General features: G+C 57.5%; 1 protein-coding gene across 32 annotated transcripts in view; it reads left to right on the plus strand.

The window, feature by feature from the left end:
• Positions 1-14,686, plus strand: part of RAP1GAP (RAP1 GTPase activating protein) — a 62,670-nt gene extending 47,984 nt beyond the window's left edge. For 5 of the 32 annotated variants that reach the window (XR_012079436.1, XR_012079417.1, XR_012079426.1 and 2 more), the window contains 16 exons: positions 240-323; positions 515-615; positions 749-878; positions 1,932-2,087; positions 2,554-2,625; positions 3,256-3,342; positions 3,791-3,928; positions 5,689-5,820; positions 7,751-7,828; positions 8,775-8,884; positions 9,851-10,006; positions 11,522-11,645; positions 12,360-12,462; positions 12,814-12,948; positions 13,219-13,259; positions 13,637-14,686. Coding sequence is in view for 13 of the 32 variants with exons in the window: in XM_072975169.1 (XP_072831270.1) it covers positions 240-323; positions 515-615; positions 749-878; positions 1,932-2,087; positions 2,554-2,625; positions 3,256-3,342; positions 3,791-3,928; positions 5,689-5,820; positions 7,751-7,828; positions 8,775-8,884; positions 9,851-10,006; positions 11,522-11,645; positions 12,360-12,462; positions 12,845-12,948; positions 13,219-13,227 (1,584 nt within the window). In the remaining 19 variants the exon portion in view is untranslated. The remainder of the gene's footprint in view (positions 1-239; positions 324-514; positions 616-748; positions 879-1,931; positions 2,088-2,553; positions 2,626-3,255; positions 3,343-3,790; positions 3,929-5,688; positions 5,821-7,750; positions 7,829-8,774; positions 8,885-9,850; positions 10,007-11,521; positions 11,646-12,359; positions 12,463-12,813; positions 12,949-13,218; positions 13,260-13,636) is intronic. The other 27 variants (XR_012079429.1, XR_012079430.1, XR_012079418.1 and 24 more) reach the window with 14 other exon arrangements.
• Positions 14,687-19,360: the final 4,674 nt, after the last annotated feature.

A 19,360-nucleotide genomic window follows, 5' to 3' on the forward strand; every position in this document is an offset into this window, starting at 1 on the left:
AATCCAACAGCTCTGCCATTGGCCAGCTGTTGACCTTAGGCAAGTAATTGTATAACCTCTCGGAGCCTTGGCTGCTTCATCTGTGAAATGGGGGCAGTAGAAGGGCCTCCCTCATGGGCTTGTTCTGAGGAGCAAATGAGATGATGCATGTGGAGTGCCTGGCACAGTGCTTGGCACATAGAGCAATAAATGGCAACTGGAGAAAGCAGTGTATTTCACCCATCATCCTCTCCCCGCAGGCTTCTCGCCTCATCGTCACCTTTGACGAGCATGTCATCAGCAATAACTTCAAGTTCGGAGTCATTTATCAGAAGCTCGGGCAGGTGTGCTCCTTGCCCCCCACCCATCAGGCTGTGTACCTGGGACCTCCGACCCTTGCCAGGGAGAGCACCTGCCCAGGGACTCAGAACCCCAGGAGCTCAGGGGCTGCCAGAGGTCCCCCTTCCAGCCTTCCTGGGTGTGAGTAGGGCTAGGAGCTCCAGCTCGATGACCTCTGCCCTCTGTGTGTCCCCAGACCTCTGAGGAAGAACTCTTCAGCACCAACGAGGAGAGCCCCGCCTTCGTGGAGTTCCTCGAATTTCTTGGCCAGAAGGTCAAACTGCAGGACTTTAAGGGGTGAGTATTGGGGTGGGATAAGCTGAGGATAATCTGACTCATGCCCGTGGGCAGGGAGGGAGCCCCCACCCTGGCCCCATGGAGGCCTGGCTGGGGCTGGAGACTGAGCCGTGGCCTGGGGGGCCTGGGGCAGGTTCCGAGGAGGCCTGGACGTGACCCACGGGCAGACGGGGACCGAGTCTGTGTACTGCAACTTCCGCAACAAGGAGATCATGTTTCACGTGTCCACCAAGCTGCCCTACACAGAAGGGGACGCCCAGCAGGTAGCCTGGGCACCCACCCACCTGCTTCCCACCTGTCCTCCTGTCCCCGATTTACCCGTCCTTTCAGCATCCGCTCACCAGGCTCAGTGGGCCCTGGGATAGAGAGATGGAAATGATCCAGTCCCTCCACTTGTGGACTCTAGTTGGGGCAGGGTGACAAGCTGCTGCGATGTTGTGAAAACCTCAATTTCCACATCTGTGGAAATGGGGATAGTAATGACACCTACCTCATACGTGAGCAGAAATGAGAGGATGCACACAGAGTGGCTAGAACAGTATCTGATAAAGGACAGGAGATCAGTAAATGTGAGTATTTTCACAGGGAGTGAAGGGTATCGTGGGGTCATATGGAGATGCTTAGACTTGGCAGAGGTGGGAGTCAGGCAAAGCTTTCAAGATAAAGTGACTTTTAGGCTGCAGAGGAGGTGGGAGAGGGAGGCGGAATGTTCCAGGGGAAAGAATGGCTTCCACCTTCCTCGAAGGCCTGGAGATGAGGGAGCACAGGGCATGTTCCCGGAGCTGAACTCGGAAATGTGTCACCTTGTCCTAAGCTTCCTGTGGGGCTGTCTACCTTACCCATGCCCCCATCCGAAGGGTAGTAGGGATAATGTGAGAAAAATGGAAATGTTTATTTCTTATTTTTGGTGTCTTTTAATTTCCTTTTAATAAGATCCTCTGTTCACTTCAGCAACATAAATATATACTGACTGGAACTTGTTTGTTTGAGAGGGGCAGTGTTCGGGGTATTTAGGCAGGAGGAGGGCCGCGAGGTAGGGCCTGGGGACCAAGAGCCTTGGGTTCAAGTCCCCTAACTCATGGTAGGGCCTTGCAGGGCACTTTTCTCTTGGCCTCAGTTTTCTCGTCTATCATAGGATGCTAAGAAAACGAAAATGATTTTAAGACAAGTTTCTCACCACATTTGTTAGGGGGGAAGCAACTCCTTAGGTGTGCCCTCTGCCTACCCTAAGCCCTCCCACACCCCTGCGGGCACCCTCCCCGCGCCCAGTGGGCCCCTCCCTGTCCAGATGGTAAAGGCTGTGGCCCTGTGCTCAGTTGCAGCGGAAGCGGCACATTGGGAACGACATCGTGGCTGTGGTCTTCCAGGACGAGAACACGCCCTTTGTGCCAGACATGATCGCGTCCAACTTCCTGCACGCCTACGTGGTGGTGCAGGCCGAGGGCGGGGGCCCCGACGGCCCACTGTACAAGGTGGGTGATCTCGGAGCCTCCCAGGGGCAACAGCCACTGCCCCAGCTGTATCCCCGCCCTCACTCCCTGCGACGCCTCTCTGAGCCTCAGTTTTTCCCAGCTGTAAAGAGGACTGTCTGGAGGGCTGTGAGCCCCCCTCTTGCTCTGATGATGGGGGATTCCCATCTGGCCCTCTCCACTCCCCAAAATTCCTCCCCTCAAAGAGGCTGGTTACCCTCCTCTGCTCTATAGCCTCCTCCTCTTTCTCCATCTTCATGATTCCTGAGATCCTCCACCCCTCCCACCACTCAAACTCAGGACCAAGGATGGAGGAGCTGAAATCCTGGGATTTACCCACCCAGTCAGCAGTCACTGAACCTCCCCCGCCAAGAGGCAACCTGGGGCCCAGCATGGAGCAGGATAGCAAGGTGAATTAGGGGTTTCTGGCTGGTGTGGGGATCCACAGGACAGCTGCTCTCTCTTCCAGGTGTCCGTCACTGCACGAGATGACGTTCCCTTCTTTGGGCCACCCCTCCCAGACCCCGCTGTGTTCAGAAAGGTGAGGGTCAGCCCCCAGCCCCATCATGGGCAGAGCAGGACTAAGAGGGAGGGGGCCGGGGGGTGCACATTCTGCTACATGAGGTCCTGAAGCCCTACTGTGTGCCAGGGCAGCTGGGCCCCCCAAACCATGTAGCTCAGGCCTGGTTTTTCTGTTCATCTTGATAAAAAATATGACCTTTATTTACAATGTCACAGGGCAAACTGTATCGTTTTATATTTTGCACAGCAGAGTCTGTGGCCTTTCCTCATTTCCATTACCTTTTTGACAGTTCCAGTCTTCTTCTAAAGTGTTTGGGGAGGGGGGCACACATCTCTCTCACCTCTCAGAAGCCCACTTTGAGCTTTGGCTTCAGCCCCTCCCCCCATCCCCCAGATAGAGGCAGTAGGAGACCCCAACCCAACTCTCCTGAGGGGTGGGCAGCCATGAAGGGCACTAGGGGCTCATGGGTGCCTGGGCTGGGGAGCTGAGCCCAAGGAGATCCCTTCTGGGAGTGAAGAGGGTAGCCCCAGAGCCCAGCAGGGGTGCCTCAGGAGCCCCTGCCCCCAACTCATCATCAGGGCTCAGCCCCTCCTCTCTGTGTTTGCCTGACCCTCCCTTTCTCTTCTCCTCCACACTGGGGGCTCCCAGGGGCCTGAGTTCCAGGAATTTTTGCTGACAAAACTGATCAATGCTGAATATGCTTGCTACAAGGCAGAGAAGTTTGCCAAACTGGAGGTGAGGATGGGCTCTTGGGGCTGAGCTGCCCGTCCCCCCAGAATTCCCGCCCTGCCCCTGAGGAATGACAAGCCATGTTCAGACCTTGGCCTTAGAGGGGGCCCTCCAGGGGAAGATGGATTTATGGATGAGCAGGACTAGGATCAAGGGAGAGGAAATAAGGATTCATAAGGAATGCCCAGGAGGGGCTCAGAGGTAGGCAGGCAGACACACAGGATGCTGTGGAGGAGGGGGAAAACTGGGGGTGTGGACATGAAGCCAGATCTTAGAGGGGCCTCTTGAGCCCTGGGGGCTGCTTGAGCTGCCGAGGGGCTCAAGGGAAGCTGGCGTAGGCTTCGGGGCCCAGGTCCACTCCCCACTCACTCAGAGAAGGAGCCGGGATTCTAGATGTGGGAAGAAGGGCTGATCCCTGGGGGGGTCTCTCCTGACTCCCCGGCCTGGCCCACAGGAGCGGACACGGGCTGCCCTTCTGGAGACGCTCTATGAGGAGCTACACATCCACAGCCAGTCCATGATGGGCCTGGGTGGCGACGAGGACAAGATGGAGAATGGTGGTGGGGGCGGCGGCTTCTTCGAGTCTTTCAAGGTGAAGGGCAGGGTAGTCTACCTGGGCACAGAGAGGCAGGGATGTGGTTGGGGTGGAATCAGGGGTGGAGTTATAGATGAGAGGTGGGCGGTGGCTAGAGGCGAGCTGGCATTGGAGATGGAGTCGGATGGGGGAGTGGCTCGGGGTGGAGTTAATAGGTGTGAGCACAGGCTAGGTGGGCAGGTACCTGGGGTAGTGTCTGGGTGGTGGCGAGCCTCAGGGTAGACCTAGCCTTTAGGGTGGGGCTTAGGCGCGGAGGTACTGTCTGCGCCTGGGATAGAGCTGGAGGTTGGGAGTTGTAAGGTGGGCTGTGGCTTGGGGAGGAGTTGATGGTTGGAGGTGGGGCCTAAACTTGGGGGTGGAGTCGGCCTGGGAGTTCTGAAGGTTGGAGCCTTTACGGGGGCATGGAGGTAACTCTAATATCAAGGGTGACAGCTGCCAGGTCAGCAGGTGAAGAAAAGAGGAGGAGGCCTGATTGAGAGAAAGAAACAGATCCGGGAAGGGACGTGAGCCTAGTGGCCATAGGAGAGGGACCTGGCCTGTGTGAACTTAGGCCCATGTGACCCACCTGGCTGTCTCTGGTTTAGCATAGTATTAAAAGCACAGACATTCTGGGTTCAAATCCCAACTCTGCCACTTACCAGCTTGAGCATTCTCTGAGCCTCAGTTTCTTTTTCTGTTGTTTGGGATAATGGCAACTCACCTCATATAATTGTTCAAAATTATTTGTAAAGCAACTAGATTAGTGTAATGTAAGTTAGGAAGCAAAATGCAAAATGCTGCACATCTGCCTTCAGCAACTACTATCCAAAGTGAGAGGCAGATGACAAGGGAATTCCTCTTCCTCCCAAAGGGCCCGGACTCCCCCAGGCTGCAGGTCCCCAGGCAGCGGCCTCTGCCACCGTGTCCTCCACCCACAGGAGGAGGACTGCCCATCCTCCAGGTGCCCAGCCAGGCTGGCGAGGCCTCACCTTTACCCCAGGGCAGGCCACAAAGCTGGAGATGTGGGTTTGCATAAGAGGATTAGCCCAGCTGCCCAGGCCTGCACTTGGCTGAGGTGAACAGACTGTCTTTGAGAAAGAGACCTGAGGAGAGCCCTGCCTCTGCCCAGTGGAGACAGTGGGTGGGTGGGGTGAACATGGGTCTACGGTGTCTTCTCTGAGGGAGGACTCCAGTGGCCCCACATCTGGTGAGTGCTGGATGGTGGAGCTGGATTAGGTCACAGACTTTCTCAGAGGCAGTGGAGCCCACAGTTAAGGGTTTGGTGTCTGGGTTCCAGACTCACTTCTGCATCAGTTTCATCATGTGTAAAATGGGTGTGGCAACAGTGCCCGCCTCCCGGGTCGGAGTGAGTGAGAGCACAGGTGGAGGACCCGGCCCCAGAGTGAGCCTTCAGTGCAGACTGACTGAAAAAATCAAGGGAGGAGTGAGAGAAGGGAGACCCTAAAGGAAGAAGCAGGTTTCTGCAGGGCTCTCTATGCACACTTTTTGTCACGACCCAGTACCTTCTGTAGTTCTTACAACAACCACACGAGACATCATTAGGCCCAGAGGGTCAGAGGGGTGAAGTGGCTTGTCCAAGGTCACTGAGCAAGCTGCTGGCAGAGCCAAGGCCCACACCACCCTTAGCACCATATAGACCTGACTCTTGAGTGGCCCCATGGGAAGGGACTTCCTGGGGTCATCTATAGTGGCTGTGGTGGCTCCTGGGTTTCCCCAGGAGGTGGGGCCTTATGAAACCCCCTCTGCCACTTTCACAGCGGGTCATCCGGAGCCGCAGCCAGTCCATGGATGCCATGGGGCTAAGCAACAAGAAGCCCAACACTGTATCCACCAGCCACAGCGGGAGCTTCACACCCAACAACCCCGACCTGGCCAAGGCGGCTGGAATAGTGAGTGCCTTCCCCCGGGGGCCCCCAGCTCTCCCCTGCCTCCAAAGCCTGGCCCCACCTTCCGCCACTGCCCTCCTGTCTGAGGACCCATCCTGGGCTCTAGACTGGGTCAAGCCACTGCTCTCCATGGGGTCAGGTGCCCAAGCCATGACACTGGGGTGCTGAGGGCCTGTGGCCCCCTCCCCAGCTCCTTGGTCCACCCCTCCTCCTGTCCCCTTATTCAGCTGTGACATTCTGCGTGTCAGCACTGGGGCAGCCTCTGTATCACTTTCCTTATGGAGCACCTACTGTCTGTCATATGCTGGGAATTGGGCTGCTGTATGGGCATCTCCTGTCAAGCCTTGAGTTTCTGGGAGCACCTACTGTGTGTCAGGCTGTGGGCACGCACTGTGTGTCAGGACCTGGATTTCTGTGTGAGCATCTGCCTTGTGCCTGGCTCTGAGATGCTGGTGGGTACCACTGTGTGTCCAGACTTGGGCTGCTGTGTGAGCACCTACTGTGTATTAGGACCCGGGTTGCTGTGTGGACATGCACTTTGTGAGCACCTACTGTGGGCCTGGCCCCGAGTTTCTGTGAGCACCTATTGTGTGTCAGGTCCTGGGTTACTGCGTGGATCTGACTCTGTAAGTGTCTGCTGTGTACCCAACCCTGAGCTGCTGTGTGAGAACCTGTTATGTGTCAGGAAGTGGACGGCTGTGAAAAGCCCTGGATGCTAGCAAATACTCACTTTGTGTCAGAAAATGAGCTGTGTGAGCACCTACTGTGTGCCAGGGCCTCTGTGGTTGTGGCTATCTATCGTGTGTCAGGAACTGAACTTCTGTGTGAGCCTCTCCTGAGTGAGCACCTACTGTGTGATTACTTACTGTCTGCCAGGCTCTGTGGGATTCTGTTCTTAATACTAAGAGGATGTGCCGGGCACACAGGATGAATAAAGCCTTCAGCTGTGGGCCTATCTGCTTTCCACTGCCCAGTGGCCACCCCCCAGCACTGCACCTGCTGCTCTGCTGCCCCTTTCCCATCCATTTTTTCTTCCTTCCATCCACCCATCCACCCATCCATCTATCCTTCACTCCATTCACTCACCCATCCACCCGCCCATCCATCCATCCGTCCATCCATTCGTCCATCCATCTGTCTATCATTTATGGACTGTCTGCTGCATGCCAAGCAAGCCCTGTGCTCAGTGCTGTGAAGCTATGTCACGTGGCAAGAGGGACCCCCCCCCAACTCCCATCCCTGCCCCATGGTCTGGCCTGGCCAGGGGAGCAAGGCGAGTCCTCTGTTTTCCAACAGTCACCAAGCCCACTGTCACTGGAGAATCGGACCCACTCTCCCCAACCCCGATTCCACCAGCCACTCCCTTCCTGACCAGAATGGCCCAGCCTCCTGTGGGTGGCTGTAGAGGGGCCCCAGGGACAGGGCCAGACCAGCAGCACCCACCATGGCAGTAACCAGACCCATTTCTGTTTTTGTTTTTGCACAACTCTCCCCTCTCTTCCTGTTGCTTCCTTTTCCTTCCACTCTCTCCTCTTCCCTTGTTTTTCTTTCCCTTTCTTTCTGCCCCTCCTCTTCCCCTTGGCCCCTCTCGGCCTTCTTGCACCTGTGGATTCTCTCCTCTTGCACCTGCCTTTTACTCCCTCTCCTCTTTCCCACTGCTCTCTGTCCATCTCACCCCCGGGTCCATCTCTGTGTCTGTCCGTTTTTCACTTCTCGGGTGACTGTCGATCTCTCTCCTGTGTTCTCCATGTGTCTCCGCTCCTTCCCTCCCTTGGCCTTGGCCTTACAACCCCCTGCCCACTCGCTTCTTTGTTTCTCTCTGTCTTTCCCTCTTCCCTTCCTCACCTCTCCGTGTCTCGCCCTCCCGCCATCTCTGTCTCTCTCTGACTCTCTGTCTTTCTCTCTCTACCCCCCGCCCTCTGCTGCTTGCCAGTCATTGCTTATTCCTGGGAAAAGTGCGAGTAGATTCGGACGCCGGGGCAGTGCCATAGGCATAGGAACCGTGGAAGAGGTTGTCGTCCGCGGGGCTGCCGGCTCTGGAGGCTGCCTGCACGCGCTGTTCTGCCCGCTCTCAGGATGGAGGCCATATTGGGGACGTTGCCCCACTTCCCCCGGGACAGGCCGAGGGCGTGCAGGATGGAGTGCCAGCAGCTCTGATGGCACTCAGCACCTGCCTTGGGGCCTGGTACCTGTGCCAGAGCCAGTGCCCCCCCACCCGAGGCTTCTGGCCCTCCCCTGGCCCCTGGGACTCTGGCCCAGTCCCTGCCAGGATCTGGTACCCAAAGAACCTATGCCCAGCCGCACGTCCCCCAATATCGCCGGTTCTGCATGGAACGCCATCGCTCTTCTCAGCCCTAACCCCGTCCCAACCATGAACTGGCCTGGGGGTTCCTGCCCCTTCATGCCTCCCTGGGGCCCACCTTCCTGCCTCCCCAGAGTAGCTGGGGGCATGCTCATCCCATGCTCGTATGTGTGGAAACTGAGGGGTGTCTTTCCACTGCTGGGCCAGAACTTCCCCTAGCCTGCTTGGAGATTCCGAGGTGGGGCAGGGCTGGCATGGGGCAGGGGCTTGGGTTGCTTCATCCACTCTCCCCACTGCCCTTAGGCTGCAGGTCCCATGAAGCCCTGGGGGCGGAGAGGGGCAGCCATTCTGAGGACTTGTCTCCTCCCATCCCAGCCCAGAGCCGCTGTCCAGCCCTCTCAGGCCTCTGCCCTTCTCCTGGACTGAGCTCACGGGTCCAGACCTCCTGTGTAATTTCAGGGGGCCCTTTGCCCTCGCTGGGTCTATTTCCTTATCTGTAAACTTGGACAGCTATCTCTGGAGATGGACAGCTCTCTCGTTTTTCTTGCTCATTGTCTCTGCTTCAGGGCCTGGGGCAGCAGGGCCCCAGGGTGGCGTGGGGTGGGTCCCGGGCTCCTGGGGCAGGTGGGTACTGAGTTGGAGCCTCTCCCCACAGTCACTGATTGTCCCTGGGAAGAGCCCTACGAGGAAGAAGTCGGGCCCATTCGGCTCACGCCGCAGCAGTGCCATCGGCATCGAGAACATACAGGAGGTGCAGGAGAAAAGGTGGGTGGAGCAGAGTGGGCAGGAGGGGCCTGCGTCTGCTCTGGCTCCCTCCCTGACCCCCACTCAGGGGCAAAGCAAAGCAGGCAAGAGGGCGTGCCCGCCCTTCTGCCCCTCTGTCCCCACCGGTGACAGCTGTACAGTCAAGTCCCTGCTGTGTGCCCAGCACCAGGGCCAGCTGGTCACCTAATGTGAACCGCTTTCATCCATTCCCAGTTCTGCTGGCTCCTTGGGGTCACATCTTGCACATCAAGGAGCTGTAGGTCAGAGGGGTCAGGGGCCTGCCCAGGTCACACAGCTGGTGAGAGGAAGAGCTAGGACTTAAGACCTGGTCTATGGAGGTCTGTAAGTGTGGGCAGGGTGTGGATATTGCTCCATATTAGCAACAGAGAGCCTCTGGGATGCTGAAGATAGTTGCTGGGTGTGAATTCTGTCTTGACTACATTGGGGCTATGTGACCTTGGGGAAGTTACTGTACCTCTCTGAGCCTTACTGTCCCAATCTGAAAAATGCGGAAAAGAGCACAACCAATGGCATGGGGCTGCTGCGGGGGTGTGTTGCAGTGCATGCGAGGCGGGGTGGCAGGTGCACTGAGGCCTCAGGAGTGGAGCTGGCACTGTCCTCACAGGCACAAGAGCCCAGAATCCCATGCCTCCAGGGTTCCAGTCTTAGCTTTGCCATGTCCTAGCTGTGCATCCCAGGACAGGTTCCTTCCCATCTCTAGACTCCAGTTTCCTTATCTATAACAGGGTATAGTTGTACCCCCATTTATGGGGAGGAGGACATGGGGACTGTCCTGTCTTAAGTAGCTGCTCCTGCCGTTCCTGTCCCTCTCCTTGGCCAGGACAGCCAGTGAGCCGCAGGAACTGCTCTAGGGTTGGCCCCTAAAGATACAGGGTATGGGTACGAGGCAGGAGGCACCCATGACCTCCTCTCACCACCTGGGCCTCATTCTACCCTTGATGCCAGGCCCAGTGCTGAATCCCCCCACTGCCCTTGTGTGCCCCGCAGGGAGAGCCCCCCGGCTGGCCAGAAGACTCCAGACAGCGGGCACGTCTCACAGGAGCCCAAGTCGGAGAACTCATCCACTCAGAGCTCCCCAGAGATGCCCACGACCAAAAACAGGTTGGGGCTTGGGGCATGCTGAGCTGGCGGGCTTGGGTGTGGCGGTCTATTCTCTCTACCCCCTGTCCGGGCCTGGGGCTGCCCGGGAGTGTTGACACGGCCACACCAGGGCAGCAGGGAGGCCTGGGCCCTCTCTTGAGTTCTCCTTTGATGCACACTTGCTGAGCGCTTTGTGCATGCCAAGCTCTGCAACACAGCAGTCAGCCGGACATCCACAGCCCCTGCCTCCCAGAGCTGATTGTCCAGTGTAACATAACCTCATGAGCTATTTCTAGATAGTGATAATAGGAGGAAAGTAAAGCAGAAGATGTGATGAAGAGTGATCGGATGGGCAGGGGGTTAGGTGGTGCTCAGGGAAGATGTCTCCCAAGGGGTGAGGTTTGAATTGAGAGCTGAGTGCGGAGTCAGCCATGTTAGGACTGGCACAGCAGAGGCAAGAGGGTTCCAGGTAAGAAGCACAGCAAGTGCAAAGGCCCTGAGGCATGTTGAAGGATAGAAAGAGGGGCAGTGCAGCTGGAACCGAGTGAGTGAGGTTGGGCCCAGGTGGACATTGCAATGCTGGCGGTGAGGATGAGGTCGGAGAGGTGGGCAGGGGTGAGATCACGGCTTTGGAGACCATGTGAGGACTTTGAATTTTATTCTAAGTGTGACAAGGAGCCTTTGGAAGATTTTAGTTAAGGGGAGTGATGCTTTAAAAAGCCAGCCTGGAGGCTCCCCTCCATTCCGTGCTCCTGGCTGAGCCCCTTCTATGTTGGCTTCAGGGGATGTGGGCTGGGGAGGGGTGGGATGTTGAGAGGACCCAGCCTGGCCTGAAGAGTCAGGCAGGTGAACAGAGAAGTAGGAAAGGGCAACAGGGACTAGGAGAGAGAAAGCTGAGAGGACAGGATTATTCCCACAGTGAGGAGGAATCAGGAATCCTGGCTGGTTTTAGAAAGGTGAATTTGCTTTTTGGAATTTGAGGGAAGGAGTGAGACTCCAGGCATCAGACACCAAGTCCCTGAGCATGGAGCAAAATTGTGAGAGAGTTAAGAGAGTAGACTGTGGAGTTGAAAGGCCTTGGTCCTACCTGTTCCCCAGCAATGGCTGGGTGACCTCGGGCTATGTGGCCACCCTCTCTGTACCTTGATGTTTGCTCACCTGTAAAATAGGTCTAATAATGATAGCAATAAGATAAATCAAGTAAAAGCATTTAACACAGTGGGTGGCACAGAGCAAACATGCACTAAATGACAGCCTTATTGTTCATAGTTAAGACTGAACATCCATCCAAGGAAATTGGACTTTATCTGGGGCAGTGGGAAGCCAGGAGAGGGTATTGAGAAGGGAAGGGGCAGGATGGGATCCATGTGTTAGGAAGGACAGTGGCATCTGGGAGGCTCAGAGGCCCAGGGAGCTGTAAGGGGACACAAAGGTGCTTGGCTGGCTGCGGGCTGGGCCGGGAGGGCAGGGGCATGCGGCCTTGGCTCGGGAGGTGCCCGGTGTGGATGCTGGCTGATGGGGTGCTGTCTGCGGCAGAGCGGAGACAGCAGCTCAAAGAGCAGAAGTGTTGAAGGACTTCTCCCGCTCCTCGTCCAGTGCCAGCAGCTTTGCCAGCGTCGTGGAGGAAGCGGAGGGTGTGGACGGGGACGATACAGGCCTGGTGAGAGTCCCAGGGAGTGGAGGTGCCCACAACAGGCTGAAGTGGGGGGACTGTCCAGTCTGTGGAGATGCTCTGGGTAGAGACATGAATCTGGGTGTGGCTGAGTTGTGATCAGGGAACCCAGCCCAAAGGAATAATGTGGGCTAACTGTCCCTCACTCTGAAACCTTCCATGGCTCCCCAGTACCTCCCACAGACCAATCTCTGAGACCATTGAAGATCTAGTCCCTCCGTCCCCAGCCTCATCTCTTACCATTTCAGCCATAATGCCCTCCTTTGCAGTCCCCAGTCCTCCACTGGGGACCCTGGGCTCCATCCTTCACACCTTTTTGTCATTCTGTATTCACCAGTCCTTCAGTGGGCACTGTTCCATGCCAGGCCCTGTGGCAGTTGCTGCACATGCAGAGGGGACAGTGCAGACCAAGGCCCTGCCCCATGGGGCTTAAGTTCTAGAATTATATTAGTCTCTTCTCAGCCTGTCTTTCCTCTAGGGCCAGGACACTGCCTGATTTCTCTTGGTGCCTTGGCCCATGAAAACATCAGTGAATGTTGAATTAATGAATGGGAGTGTGTGTGTGTGCCCAGGTCTGGTCTCCTGTGGTCTTCATCCTCTTTGCAGGGGGGCCTGGGTGGGGGTTGTGGATTGCAGTAGGGGTGGGGAGGGGAGAGGGGGATGAGGGCTGACTTCCCTCTTTATCTCCTTCCCCATCCCCAGGAAAGTGTCTCATCCTCAGGGACACCCCACAAGCGGGACTCATTCATCTATAGCACGTGGCTAGAGGACAGTGTCAGCACCACAAGCGGGGGCAGCTCCCCAGGTACTGGGCCCGGGGCTGCTTCCCTGCCACAAGCAGGGCCACTTGTGTGGTGGGGTGAGGGACAGGGCTGGGCACAGAGGGTTGAGACCAGTTCTCATACCCTGGGTGGTGGGCATGTAATGGGACTGCCCCTGACATGGGGGACAGTGGGCTGGTCTCTATCCAGCCTAAGGTGGTTAGGTGGCTTGGCGGGCTGGTGGCTTCTTGTAAGGTCTTGGAGGATGATGAGGGGAGGTGTAAAGAAGGGTGTTACGGGTGGGATTTCCTGAGGGAGGGGCTGGGCGGGTAGGGGAGCACTCGTACCGACCGCCCAACCATGCCCCCATCTCCCTGGTGCCTCCCCGCGGCCAGTGAGGTGGCTCCCTCCTGCCTCCCTCCCCAGGCCCCTCTTGGTCACCCCACCCAGACGGCGGCAAGTTGGGGGACCCTGCATGTCCCGAGATCAAGATCCAGCTGGAAGCATCTGAACAGCCCATGTCCCAGCTGGTAGGTGCAGCCACCAAGGGCCTGGCTGGGGTGGGGACAGATGGCTTGGATGCTGGTCCTGTGTGGAGCCCCACCTGAGAGGGGGTTGGCTGTTGGGGAGAGGCATCAAGGGGACCAGGGATCCCCAGGGTTGAGGCTGGACTAAGGGGTTTCCCTAAGCCTGGAGGGGTTGGGCTCATCCAGCCTGGGCACAGCCAGTGACTTCTGTTTGCCTGTCGCCCATGTCCTCTGCTCTATCACCTGCCTTGTCGATGTTCTCTGCCTGTGCAGGGCTGTTAGCCAGGCTGCCCCTTGAAGGTGACACTGAGCAGGTCAGTCCCAGCCCTCAGCTCCTGTTTGGTGGGGAGAGGGTGGAGGTGGGCAGGGGGTGGGCCAACTTCTCTCTCTTCCTCTGTCATGTCTCTGGGATGAGAGCTATGTATCTCGGTTTGACTCCTCTGCCACTCAGTTACTAGGTGACCCTGGGCCTCAATTTTCTTATCTGTACAACAGGGCTAATAGATGCTGTCTCAGCTCTGCCCATGAGTTGCTGAGAGGATTTGATGGGAGCCTGAAAGGAAGTTGGGAATTGTTGGGAGGGAGGGGTCTGGGGGGTTCCCAGTGGGTTGGAAAGACCCAGAGCCTGGAACTCCAAGGGCGGGCCCCTCCCACATCTATTTGCCTGCCTCCATCTCCCTTTACCCTGCAGATGAGGCCACAGAAGCACAATGTGAAGATGCCGTGTCAAATCCAGGCAGACAGGACCTCTGCCCCGAGGCCAGCACCAGCCTGTGGGCTGCCCTCTGCCTCCCCAACCCTCCTCTTGGCCCACAGTCTACACTGTCTCTGCAGGGCGGAGCCGTCCAGACCTGGGAGCGGGGAAGCTGCTGGCACCATCCCCACCCCCTGGGCTGGGGGGCCTGGCTGGGGCAGGGAGTGATCTGTTGAAACAGGACTCCAGGCCTGGCTCACCCTGACCCTAAGCCTCCCATCACCCCTGGGTGCCCCTCTGGACTTAGTGGGAGGGAGGTGGAAGGGGAGATTGAGACATCTCAGTGCATACAGAGCCTGCTATGGAGGCAGTGGGTGTGAGGTGTGGTAGAATGAGCACTGGACTGCGAGTCCTAAGTCCTAGCTTTTGATTTGGGTTCTGCTCTGTGACCCTGGGCAAATCACTCTCCCTCTCTGGGCGCGTCTGCTACAAAGGGACGAGATTATTTCAGAGGTCACTAAAGACTGTGATTCTGGGCACCTGCCCCAGAATGGAGGATTGTGCCCCCAGGGGTCTCCCATCACCCCACCCTGCTTGTTGGGGTTCCTGGGGCCCCAGGTGGTCTGAGGGGCAGGGAGCTGGCTGTGCCTGTCGCCCCTCCTGGACCCTCAGATCTGCCACTGCCCTGTGCACTGCCTCCACTTGACAGACAAGTGACCCCCTAGTGGGGGAAGGGGGGCATACCTGGCTCCTCAGCCAGCACCTAGCTTAACCCCTGCCATCCCATGCTCCTGGGCACTCCAGGCCAAGGGGTCTCAGCTGGCCTAGAGTTATGGGCCTCACCTTTGCGCCACCCCCACCCTCCATGGAAGGGGCAGCCAGGCACAGCTGCTGTGAGTCCACATCCTCGTGTGTGTCTGTCCACACTTTTTAGGCGCCACGCCAAAGGCCAGCCCTCCGGCCCCAACACCTATTTTGGAAGTCCCCCGTGGCCGTGTGTATGTCAGTAACAGTTGTACAAAATAAATTCTATTTATCACTATTGTACCCCGGATTGGACCTGGCTTCGTGTGACCCTACCCGGATCAACCCCAGACAGATCTCAGTGGCTCCAGGGTTGAGGGGAAGAGCCTATCCACCCCCTTGATCAGGACTGCTGGGTTTGGGGGCACCTCCAAGGCCAAACCACGGGCTCCGTGTCCACCAGCTGTGGCCTCCTCCCCATGGCGCGGCCCTTTGCCCCTCCTTGTTCTCCTCTGCACAGAGGGAAGACCGGGGCTTTGAAGTCAGGCAGACCTGGATTGGAGTCTCTTACTATCCAGGTGGCACTGAGAAACTTACAACCTTCCCTGAGCCTGTTTCCACTTCTGTAAAACGGGAGCTTCTCCCAAGGGTTTTTCCTGGGGATTCATTGAGCTGGTGCATATGAAACACCTTACGCATCTGGTGCCCAGTGGGTGCTCAAGGATCCACTTTCCTCTCCTTTCTCTTACTCAGTGAAGCCCAAGGGTTTCCCCTAGGTGGCCACCAGGGGGCGCCAGGGGATTGCTTACCCAGACTGACGGGGCGGGGAGATGGGGACCAGTCTGTCCAGCTGTGGAAGCAGCACCGGGTGCAGGGCAGTTAAAATGAAGGGTGATGAGTGCCTCGGGGGGATAGGGGCACGGGCATGGGGCGCAGCCTGGGTGAAGGAGGAATGGGAAGACTCCAGAGCACTGGTGCCTGAGCATCCTGGAAAGGCTTAGGATAGTGTCCCTGAGGAGGGAGGTATAGGAGCAAAGGTACTGAAGCGAGAGGGTGCTGCTTGCAGTTGGGAAGGGAGCAAGCAGTTTTGAATGATGGGAAGGTGTTGATGGAGGAAACAGGGAGATGGGCAGAGATGAGGCCAGAGGCCACGTGGCTTTGAGTACCAGACCAAGGGGCTGAGGGCAGTAGGGAGACATGGAGGATACAAAACAGGGAGCACCGTTAGAAGACAAGTGTGGGCTGCTGGTGAAGACTGGCAGTGTCAGCCCAGGGAAGGGAGGACCAAGGAGGAGAGCTGTTGCTGGGGACAGAGAGCAGAGGGCAGCCAGGAGGACAGTGGGCAGGTCTAGAAGGTGTTGGGAGGCCTGAGCATCTGGACTAAGGGCCTGATGAGATGTGGGGCTGAGGGAGGAACTGAGGAGTCTCTCAGGGGTCCACCTGAGTTTGGGGTGAATGGGGGTCTCCCCTAAGGTAGGAGCAGGTTGAGGGATTTTGGGCTTGGGGGCAGGCACAGAATTGGGTTCCAGTGGGACTTACCATCCCTTGGCCTCACCCACTCCCCACCACCAGCCACCATACCCTCCCCAGGACGATGCTGAGTGCACCCACAGGGTCTCTTGATGGGGCTCTGCTGTGACCCTCAGGTGGTATCTGGGACCACCTGGGGTAGTGACTCACATCCGCTCCCCAACCCCGCCCACCTGGGCGTGGCTCTGGTCTCAGTGGGTCCCCTGCTAACCGTGCCCCCTCCCCTCCTGGGCCTGTTCTCTAATCCCTGGAGATCTGGCTCTTCAGCACTCTCTGCCTCGGTCTGTTGCCCTTCTCCTCCCATCCACCACCAAAGGGCCAGTAGCCACAGTTGAGCACCAAGACCAAGTAAGAGCTTAGCTCTGAGTTTGTTCACCTCCTAGCTCTGTGACTTTGGTCACATGATTTTGGCTCCCTGGGCCTCAGTCTCTTCATCTGTGTAGGGGGAATGTCTTGCCCTTGGTATCCTGATGTAAGGATTCAATAAGGTGATACCTGGTAAGGTTCTTGGTGTAGCCCTAGCACACAGTGGGTTCAAAAAACAGTGTGTGTGTTGTGTGTGTGTTGTGTGTGGGGGGTGTGGGGTGCAATTAGCCATTCATAAGGACCATCTCCACAGCCCACATCAGAGGATGTGGAATCAGCTCTGCTTGGAAAGTGGAGTAGCCGGTGCTGGGCCAGCACAGATGTCTGGATCAGAGGCTTTGGGGATGTATGATTATCAGTTGCTTCCCTGAGCCTCAGCTTCCCAGGCTTTACTGGGGTTGATGATGCTTTTAGAAAAGAGTTCAGGCACCCCCACTTACGTCCTTTTACTTTTATGATGTGGTCCAACCCACAGCTCTGGCCCGCAGCTGAGCTACAGCAGAAGCAGGGGGCAGCTTGATGAGCAGAACCTGCCTTTGCCCCTCAGTCTGCCCAGGCGCTGCCAGTCCCCAGCAGCCGGAAGGGCCAGCCTCTGGGCTGGGTTTCAGCCTGGGCCCCCACACCACCCCTCCAGGCTCCAAGGGGGAGGCTGAGGATGAATCTGGCCTCTGGGATCAAAGTATCCAGCACTGTTTCTTTTGTGCCGACGCCAGCCCCGTGCTCGTCCTGGGTTCTGAGGTGGGGAGGGCGAGCCGGGACACGGACCCGAGGCTGAAATTAGGGCTTGGGCGGGGGGCACTGGGCTCCAGGAAGCTCTGGACTCTGCTTAGAAATAACTCTGGTGGTAGAAATGGCAGCCAGAGGTTTCTCCAGACACAGGAGGCGAAAGGCCTTCGTGGAGGCACTTGGGCGCCTGGCTGACCCGACATCCACATTATCCCTGCCTCGGAGCTGGGACCTGTCTCTCCAGGTCTCAGTTTCCTCACCTGCGAAACGGGAACAAAGTCCTACCTGTTACTGTGAAGAGGCTGCCATGGCCTCTAAGGGACCTGGCATAGACCCCATGCCCAGCAGGAGGGGTCCTCCCTGCCCCTCAGCAGCTGGGGTGTCCCTGCACATTCACAGCTAACCCTGGGACAACTTTGCCAAAGAGACGGCCGCAGGCTCAGGCCCGCCCAGTGCCAGGGGACTGGGACCTGGGTGTTCTCTGCTGCTCAGGCCACAGGGGGTACTTAACCAGGGACCCTGGAATGTGGAGGTCCCTCCCTCCTTCCCTGCACCCGCCCTGCCAAGGGGACAGCCAGGGACGGAGCCTCCTGAAATAACCAGATCTGGTTAGCGAAGCTAATTTTAAAAGCCACTCTGGCTGCCCCATGGGCCCTTCTGGGAAGCCATGAATGTCCCTGTGTTTGCCCCTGGGAGGCAGGGCGAGGGGAGAGCAGCAGGGGCTGGGGAGGACTCCCACCCCTGACAGCCAGTGCAGGAGACCCCAAGCTGCCTCCCAGGACCTGCCAATCCAGGGCCCAGAGCCCTGGTCCAATACTGGGGCTCAGGGGCCCAGCCTCTGCCCTGGTCCACTCAGAGAGAATCCTGGTGGGCTCTCAGGACCCTCTACCTCTGCACTGGCCTCCCTGAAGCAGTTCTGGGCAGGGGGCCTTAAGCTCTTTGTCTCTCTTTGTCTTGACTCTAATGCTGTCTCCATCTGCTCACTCTCTGTCCCTTTACCTCTGTGTCCTGCTTCTGATCTTAAGGTCCCTCTCTGCAGCTATGACTCTGTCCCCCTCTCTCTGGGTCCATCATGCAGGAGACCCCAGCAGCATTCCTGACAGCTTGTAGGCTGGACTGTGCAGGCCAGGTGGGGAGCAGGTGTCCACCTGGGAACTGGAGCTGCAGATGGGGCCCAGTGGCAAAGGACAGCAGTCCTGGGGACCAACAGGAGCTGTAACTGTGCTGGCAGGCACTGTGTCCAGGCACGACCTGGGCCATCCGGCCAGGCCAGGTGCTAACAGAAGGAATGAGCTCCAGGGGTAGGGTTGCCAGATTTAGCAAGTAGAAACACATGGAGCCCAGTTAAATCTGAATTTCAGATAAACAAGGGATGATTTTTAATTTAAGTATACCTCATGCAATATTTGGGATGTACTTAAACTAAAAGTCATCCCTTGTTTATCTGAAATTCAAGTTTAATTGGGTAGCATGTATTTTCTCTGGCAGCCGTATCTGGGGAGGCGCTAAGAGTGGAGGCATTTCTTAGGGACAGCAGGTTTTATAGACCGTGAGAGCCCCCACCTGGTGTGGGTGTCACAACCAGATCCTGGAGAAATCCCAGTCTGATGGGGAGGCAGAGCTCCTGCCCACAAGGAGCTTTCTGTTTTCGGGGTTGGGACAGTCCCCGGGAGCATGGTTGGTGAGGGTGCTCATGACACACGGACACCAGTCACCTCCTCAGTGGAGCCGTGAACACCTGAAGGGAGGGTCCACGTGTGTTCTCTGCTGAGTCCCAGTGCTTCACCCAGGGCCTGGCACATAGTAGGGGCTTCATAAATATTTGTTAAATAAATGAAGAATTCTCCCAATCCATACCCAGCAGGGGCTCCAGCACCCTACCTCCCGAGCTCCTTGTATCCAACTGGAGTATGCACTGCCCCTCCCCCAGGGGCTCCCCAAGGTGAGCTGCAGTGGGTGGGAACGAGGCAGAGGGCATGGAGAGAGGAGGCCCCTACCCGAGCCCCACCCTAGACCCCCGTCCCAACCTGGAGTCCAGCCCAGGCAAGGGTTCAGGTGAGGGGTGGGATCTAGGGCAGGGTGACCTCTGGCTTCCGGCATTGGGGGCTGGGTGGGACTCAGGGAGGAGGACCGGCCAAAGAGTTGCTGCTCAATCAGGGGGATTCCTGGGACCCAGAAACTCGGGGACCTTTGTTTTGGGGGAGGTGAGATTTGGGCCTTTTTCTGTAGTCCGTTAATCTCGGGGGTCTCCCTGGAGGGGGCAAACTAGGGAGGGGCCTGCGGCTTTCCCGCACCTCCCCCAGGGCAGAGTCCTTGTGCTCACTCCTTCATTCATTCACTTGCTGACTCACTGGG

This window comes from Vicugna pacos, chromosome 13 (genome assembly GCF_048564905.1).
Source record: "Vicugna pacos chromosome 13, VicPac4, whole genome shotgun sequence".
Taxonomy (NCBI): domain Eukaryota; kingdom Metazoa; phylum Chordata; class Mammalia; order Artiodactyla; family Camelidae; genus Vicugna; species Vicugna pacos.